The 7647-nt window shown below is 35.2% G+C and overlaps 2 protein-coding genes across 2 annotated transcripts in view; one reads left to right on the top strand and one right to left on the bottom strand.

Moving 5' to 3' along the window:
• Window positions 1–3074: 3074 nt before the first annotated feature.
• LOC106306430 (alkaline ceramidase 3-like) lies at window positions 3075–4634 on the top strand. Its single transcript, XM_013743048.1, has 3 exons — window positions 3075–3284; window positions 3528–3824; window positions 3905–4634. The coding sequence occupies exons 2-3, from the start codon at window positions 3571–3573 to the stop codon at window positions 4416–4418; spliced, it is 768 nt and encodes a 255-aa protein (XP_013598502.1). The 5' UTR covers window positions 3075–3284; window positions 3528–3570; the 3' UTR covers window positions 4419–4634.
• Window positions 4635–4868: 234 nt separating this feature from the next.
• Window positions 4869–7647, bottom strand: part of LOC106306429 (U4/U6.U5 tri-snRNP-associated protein 2-like) — an 8318-nt gene continuing 5539 nt past the window's right edge. The window contains exons 5-13 of the mRNA XM_013743047.1: window positions 7222–7512; window positions 6881–7125; window positions 6729–6813; window positions 6464–6649; window positions 6229–6396; window positions 6010–6147; window positions 5548–5719; window positions 5284–5458; window positions 4869–5171 (exon numbers count right to left, since the gene is read on the bottom strand). Of these exons, the coding sequence (XP_013598501.1) occupies window positions 5075–5171; window positions 5284–5458; window positions 5548–5719; window positions 6010–6147; window positions 6229–6396; window positions 6464–6649; window positions 6729–6813; window positions 6881–7125; window positions 7222–7401 (1446 nt within the window). The 5' untranslated portion in view covers window positions 7402–7512 and the 3' untranslated portion in view covers window positions 4869–5074. The remainder of the gene's footprint in view (window positions 5172–5283; window positions 5459–5547; window positions 5720–6009; window positions 6148–6228; window positions 6397–6463; window positions 6650–6728; window positions 6814–6880; window positions 7126–7221; window positions 7513–7647) is intronic.

A 7647-nucleotide genomic window follows, 5' to 3' on the forward strand; every position in this document is an offset into this window, starting at 1 on the left:
TTTTAATATTAAAATATTTATGTAATCTTATGGTATATAGTGTTTAATCTATATATATATATATATATTTATTTTATCATTAAATGATATTTTTTACTCATATGGTTTTAAAATCATGTGTATCTTCTTATAATAAAAATGTTAAACCATTGATCATTAATTTTTAACATAATAATTTTAATAGTTTTAGTCATTTATTGTCGTTTTTAAAAATTCAAAATATAACATATACGAAAAAATCTAAATTTTACTTTTATAGCTAATTTGATTGTTTAATTTATTTTAATAATATAAAATTAAACAAAAAATGATGGAGGAGATATAAATTGTTATCAAATCTTTATTATTAAAATCATTAATTGTCATATATATATTAGTCATTTATGGTAATTCCGTAGGTTTGATTTAAGGAAAGAAAATAACATATCATATCATTATATCATATAGTTTAACCAACTTATGTATCTAACAACATATAAAAATCGAATGTGGACCTACTTATTTTTCAATTGAATGTAATTGACTACCTAATTGAGTGCCACCTATGCATTGGGGCCTATTTTAATTAATACAAAATTGAGGTTACATCTTTTCAAATGTTCCTCAATTAATATATAGGGGATGAAAGTAATGTATCATTTCCATTTAGGAACGTTACTAACATCCCAATTACTAATAATTGTAATTTATTAGAAATTTCCATATCTAAGAATGATTATAATTTGTCCTTCCAAATCATGTTTGTAATGTACACTCTCGCTGATGGATATTGATTACGGTCAACTAAATGTTCTTACCACACAATTATTTTTGACTTATTCTTGGGTTCACCCGAGGTTCACCAACCAATAGGATTGTGTTATTTCATATTCGATATCTTTAAAAAAAAAAAACAAAAATATTGTCAAATTATATTATCTTTTTAAAATTAAAAGGTAAAAAGAAATAAATAAAAAATAGTAATAATTACAAAAAAAATATTTTTAACGTCGTCAGCAAAATACTAAACCCTAAATCCTAATCCCTAAACCCTAAATCCTAAACCCTAAACCCTTGGGTAAACCCTAAATTCTAGGATAAATCTTAAACTCTAAGATAAATCTTAAACTCTAAATCAAAATCACTAAACATGAAAACACTCAGGGGTTTAGGGTTTAGGATTTAGGGTTTAGAGTTTTAGGGTTTAGTGTTTTTATTTAGAGTTTAGGATTTATCCAAGGGTTTAGGGTTTACCCAAGGGTTTAGGGTTTAGGATTTAGGGTTTAGAGTTTTAGGGTTTAGTGTTTTTATTTAGAGTTTAGGATTTATCCAAGGGTTTAGGGTTTACCCAAGGGTTTAGGGTTTAGGATTTAGGGTTTAGGGATTAGGATTTAGGGTTTAGTATTTTGCTGACGACGTTAAAAATATTTTTTTAATTCTTTTTTTTGTAACTGCTATTTTTTTTTTTACTTTTTTATTTTATTTTAGAAACATAATATAACTTGATAATATTTTGTTTCTTTTTTTAAAAGATATCAAATTTGAAATAATGAAATTCTATTGGCTGATGAATCTAGAGGTTCACCCTAGGGGGTGAACCCAAGAATAACTCATTATTTTTTTAGAAATTCTTGGGTTCACCCCCTAGGGTGAACCTCTAGATTCACCAACCAATAGTGTTTGAGTATTTAATATTTGATATCTTTTAAAAAAGGAAACAAAATTGAATTTCCAAATAAGATTATATTTTTAAAATAAAACAATTAAAAATACATAAAAATAGTTACAAAAAATAAAAAAATAAATATTGTTAAACCATTAGCAAAATACTAAATCCTATACCCTAAACTCCAAACTCTAATTTAGTTTTTAATGTATGATTTAGGGTTTAAGATTTTCCAACGGTTTAGAGTTTATCCAAAGTTTAAGGTTTAACGTTTAGGGTTTAGGGTTTAGGATTTAGGGTATAGGGTATAGGGTTTAGTATTTTACCGAAGACTTAACAATATTAATTTATTTTTTATTTTTAACTATTTTTATGTATCTTTATTATTTTATTTTAAAAATATAATCTAATTTGGATATTCAATTCTATTTTCTTTTTTAAAAGATATCAAATATCAAATACTCAAATATTATTGGATGGTGAACCCCATGGGTGAACCCAAGAATTTCTCTTATTTTTTTGACCAGTTAAGTAAATAAGATGAACCGTAGGCATTTTGAATTTTTTTTCATGTAAATTATTCAATTTAATCATGTAAATTTGTCAATTTACATGACATGTTCATACAATCATGTGGGTCTCCTCATATGCGCTTCATTTGATCTCTTAAACTTAGTCTATATAATCATTTCATATACTGCACATAATTTTTTTCTAAATGAAGTTTATGAATAAATACGTTATAGTAACACTAAAAATATTGTTTTTTTATAGAAATGTTAATATGGATTATAATAGTATATAGGATACAAATAATCCATGAAACATGTTTTGTTATTCATATATATTGTATTGTTAAATATCAAGCATACCACTATAAACAAAAATGAATGATGCGTATAGTTATATGGTCTTTTTATGAAAATAAATGATTCATATAGTTATTGTTAATAATTAGTATGACTGATGGTATTTTTTGTAATTAGTCTACTGATTGATGGTTTGATAGTTAAGTATTGTGAGAGAGTCTACACTGACAACACCTAAGCAAAATAACATGCTTGTAAATAACTTACGAATTAAAGGTTAGATTTTAAAAATGATTTTTGATTAATAAGTAAGGGATTTAAACAAATGCCTTCCAAAGTTAATAAAGCAAATCAAATTTTCTTATTAATAAAATCAAGCTAATGATTGGATGATAAAGTTGAATTCCTAAATCAGGAGAGAAGCTTTAATTGTGTGTCCCTAATTGGTATTTTTATCAGCCGCGTTAATAACCCAAATACAAATTTAGTACTTACTATTTTACTATTTTACCATCATCATCACATGTCGACGGTGTAGTTACTACTACTTACTAGTCAGCGCCGCTCTCTAGGTCTTTCTTTTATTCATTTTCTTAACTTAATCCAAAATCTCGTTAGCTAAAAAGACGATAATACCCCCTCAATTCTCGAAACAGAGGAGGAGAAATAGAGACTCCGAGAAAGGTCATCCCGAAGATTTGTTCGCATCTGATTCCTCCTCCGATCTGCCATGGCTAAGAGGTTTTGCTAACAACGCTATAAGAGATTTCGCTGGGTGAAGGAGAGTGATAGATCTCTTTTCACACCCTTTTATCGTCGCGAGTAAAACGGTTTGTTCTTCGCTTGTTTCCTTGCTGTATCACGTGGATCGGTTTCGTTTGAGTGTTAGATTCTCTTATTTGCGATCCCTGGATCGTAAAGTTTTCATATTTTCTGACTTTTCGGATCTGGGTTTTCGTCTAGATCATCCCTTGTGTTGACCTGAACAAGCATTACTATGACCTAGATTCTCCATTGCTCTTTAGCTCTTTGAGATTAGTTTCTTATGGGTTTGTCTATTTTGGTGTTTACAGTGTCTAAAGGCTCACACTTGAAGTGTTTTGAGAGGATTAGAAAATGGCAGATGGGATATCGAGCTTTTGGGGTCCAGTGACTTCCACCATAGAGTGTTGTGAGAAGAACTACGCCTACTCTTCTTACATTGCAGAGTTCTACAATACCATCTCCAACGTCCCTGGAATCCTCTTGGCTCTCATTGGTCTCGTCAACGCCTTAAGGCAACGGTTCGAGAAGAGGTTCAGCATTCTCCACATATCCAACATGATCCTCGCTATCGGCAGCATGCTCTACCATGCAACTTTGCAGCACGTGTAAGTTATTACCCTTCTCCGTACAAGTTTCTAGCTTGTTAGCTTTCTTGATTCGAATATTGTCTCTTTGATCCAATCAGGCAACAACAGAGTGATGAGACGCCAATGGTGTGGGAGATACTTCTCTACATGTACATCCTTTACTCACCAGACTGGCATTACAGAAGCACTATGCCAACTTTTCTCTTCCTCTACGGTGCTGCCTTCGCTGCTGCCCACGCTTTCCTCAGGTTTGGCATCGGTTTCAAGGTCCACTACGTGGTTCTCTGCCTTCTGTGCATCCCTCGGATGTACAAGTACTACATTCACACAGCGGACACCGCGGCTAAAAGGATTGCGAAGTGGTATGTTGCTACGATCCTAGTGGGGAGTGTTTGCTGGTTCTGCGACCGTGTTTTCTGCAAGAGGATATCTCAGTGGCCTGTGAACCCTCAGGGACATGCTCTGTGGCATGTCTTCATGAGTTTCAACTCGTACTGTGCGAACACGTTCTTGATGTTCTGTCGAGCTCAGCAGCGTGGATGGAATCCGAAGGTGAAATACTTTCTGGGGGTTCTTCCTTACGTCAAGATCGAGAAGCCAAAAGCACAATGAGGTGAAAGATTTGGGCAAAGAGAGCCCAGAAGCCAAAAGCATGAATATAGCTTTTTGTTCTTCGTTTTGTCAGAGATTTCGACTTTGGTTTTCATTTTTTTTTTTGGAAGTGAAACTACTCTCTAGATACAGAGTCTAGATTTTGTTTTTTGTTCTTTGTATTAGTTTCCTTGGGGATGATGATCTTATGAAGAATTGATTTTTAACTTGCTGAAACACTCGCCTTGGTGCATTATCATCTTTAACTTGATCACATTCTTCCTTGTCAAGTATTAAGTTTCTCTCATCAATTTAACAACAATCCTTTTGGGTTGTGTTTCGTCAACATTTGTTGTCAGGTCATAAAACTTGCATTCAAGGTCTTCAGTATTCACAGTGCCTCAGAAAGAAGTGGGGTTTCTAACATTTTACATAGCAAACTGTTTAAAATCTCAAAATGATGCACAAAGCTGTTCCCAAAGGGACAAAACTCATATTTTCGTTTTCCCTTCAACATGGCATATCCATATCTACTCCACGTTTTCTCTAGCATATTTAAGATGATCAAAGATTATCTCCAAAAAGCTGTGAAGCAAGTTTCTAATCTCAGTCCTCAATCCAAGAAGAAACCTGGAAACTAACACTTAAAGCAATGAGTAAGTTTGTTATCTGCAGCTCTATTCCTCCTGCAGCTCATATATCTGCATGTATGCTTCCGATAGTTCTACCATTTGGGGAAGTGTTTCTGCAACATGCAAATCCTGCATCTCGTACCTGAAAGAAATGGACATTAATCTCATCAAATTCAGCATTTTTATGCTAATATAGTTGTTACTATGTAAATAATAAAAAGCACTTAGGTTTTGTAGAGGAGAGAAAAGCTTACCATAGCTCTTGTGACTTGCGCTGCACAAAGACTCTGAAGTACCCATCCTCAGGCTTACCATCATGCACAATGTTAGCGATTAGGTTGTACTTGGAAGAAACCTTCTCGCCTTCTGCAGCAGTAGGCAGTGATGGTATGTAATCTCTCAGCTCCATGTCCTTCACCGGGAAGTTAACTGTGGCATCGACAAAAATTTAGTCACATTAACCAGGCAATCGAGATCATTGTAAAACATTAATGTCACTAAAATCCAAATAAACTCACCTAAGGTAGGATTTTTCTCCTTGAAGAAGTTATTCTTCTTGAACCGAACCATATGGAACATCAAGTAAGGAGGAGATTTGGTTACTCGATATCTCATCCTCGCTAGCTTAGGGCGAACCACCTCTGTCACAGTTTCTCCATCAAACTTCTTCAATAAATCGAATAGAGCAACCTGACCCGAATATCAAAGAAAATTAGCTTCTGCTTACCTCACTTTGCTAACTAAAAACTCAAAGACGCAATACCCTATACTGAACATCATTCACTATTGGCGTGTCTCAACAAATTGTGACATTATTATACAGTAACAACCTTGTAAGTATTCTAGTATCACCACACATGTTACTCATCATGATGTCCCTGTCTCTTAAATGCATTTTGTAAAAAGGACAGCAGCAGCAAAATTTGAAAGGTTGAGATAGCCAAAACTTAAAAAGTCAAAAGCAAGAGGTGTGTGTATACCTGCGGAATAATGTTTTTCTCCATGACATCTTTGAAAAGAGGAGGCGGTGGCAAATCTAGCCCAAGCATCAGAAAAGGCATCCTGGAGATTTCTTTGTTTTCATTGCCTTGATACTCTCTCACAACCTCCAACTCCCCCTGTGATGATTAGAAGATTACATGTTGCAAGCAATTACATCAAACAACATTATGTTGACGTGTCAAAGGATAGACGCATACCTGGAAGCACTGATGGATGATACTGCTGGCGTCCTTTGAAGTTCGAAGATCCATGTGCAGAGTGTTGAGCAGCCACGACATGAACTCTACCGGATCTGACTGTTGGCCTATCCTGAACCGCTTCTTGCTGGCCTTCATGACAGCTTGCAAGAACTCATGTGGACTCACCTGTATATTAAATTAGCAAGGTCCTCTCATTAGGTGAGGATATGTAAAAGTGAAAATAGAGTCAGACCTGTCCTTTAAAGTTTCGAGCATGCCAGATCTTTCGAGTGAGTTCCCCAAAGCGGTGAACAAGAGGAGACTTGCAGTGCTGATAGTTCTCAGGGATAAGGAAGAAGTTCCTTAAAGGAGTAACTCTCATCAACGACTGGATTGTAACATTCACAAACTCTGTCTTCTGTATGTTGTTCAACCCCACCTATTGTACAAACTAACTTTTAGAAGACAAACATACTCAATGCTAATCTGTATCCAAAGAGAGAGCGAGAGAGGATTACCATTCCGGGAAGATAGTCAGAGCCATCAAGAGCCCTAGACCACTGCTTATTCCTATCAAGCTCCTCAACTTGTGCCCTACTAAACCTACAAACGGATAGCACCAAGGCCTTGATAAGAAGGAACTAGCAAGAAGAAACCAATGGAGACATACCTTGGATTCAAGACGTGTCGAATGTCATCCAAAGAAGGGTCATTGATCTCATAACTATAAGGAAGACAATACACCTTCTCCGTCAAAAGATTGATGTAAACGTGGTGCCCTGCCTCCAAGCTATGCGTATAAGCATGAGACTTCTGGCTCCTCCCTTGGAAGTACTTCCCGCAGACGAGACACGCGTACACGTTCAGATTCGACAAGGAGACAGAGCAGAACCTCTCGAAATCAAAATCCAAGACCTGCAAAACAAACAACCAAACATAAAAGATTAGATTACATTACAAGTTACAACAAAGCACAAGACTTTTGGTCGGTAAGTAGGATGATGATTTTACCTGGCGGTTGACTGTATCGAGGTACGGGCAATCGCGACGAACTTCGACGTGGCGCGAATGCTTTCCGCGGCCCTTAAAGGCGTCGTCTTCGAGCCGTTCCTTCTCTCTCTTCCGCTTCAGCTCTCTCTCTTCCTCCTCCTCAACACCACCGTTCTTGACTTCTTCTCTCTCACTTTTCATCCTCGAAATCTCCTTACGAAACAAACGCCCTATTCTTCGAGTTATTAGGAAACTCGAATCTACTCGAGCATTAAGAACTTTACTCGCTTTAGAGGCCGAACTGTGTCAGATCTGCATAAACAATTGTGAGAATCAGGCTTTTATGTTTCTTGTTGGGCCTTATTGTCTAGCCCATTAGTAATATTAGTTTAATGATCTATCTGATACTGTAGATTTTTTTTTTTTTTTTTTTTTTTTTTTTTTTTT

The sequence above is a fragment of the Brassica oleracea genome, chromosome C7 (assembly GCF_000695525.1).
Source record: "Brassica oleracea var. oleracea cultivar TO1000 chromosome C7, BOL, whole genome shotgun sequence".
NCBI lineage: Eukaryota > Viridiplantae > Streptophyta > Magnoliopsida > Brassicales > Brassicaceae > Brassica > Brassica oleracea.

Coding starts and splice junctions, on each gene's coding strand:
- LOC106306430 (XM_013743048.1), top strand. CDS start 3,571: ATGGCAGATGGGATATCGAGCTTTTGGGGTCCAGTGACTTCCACCATA. Junction 3,825..3,904: donor CATGCAACTTTGCAGCACGT/GTAAGTTATTAC, acceptor TGATCCAATCAG/GCAACAACAGAGTGATGAGA.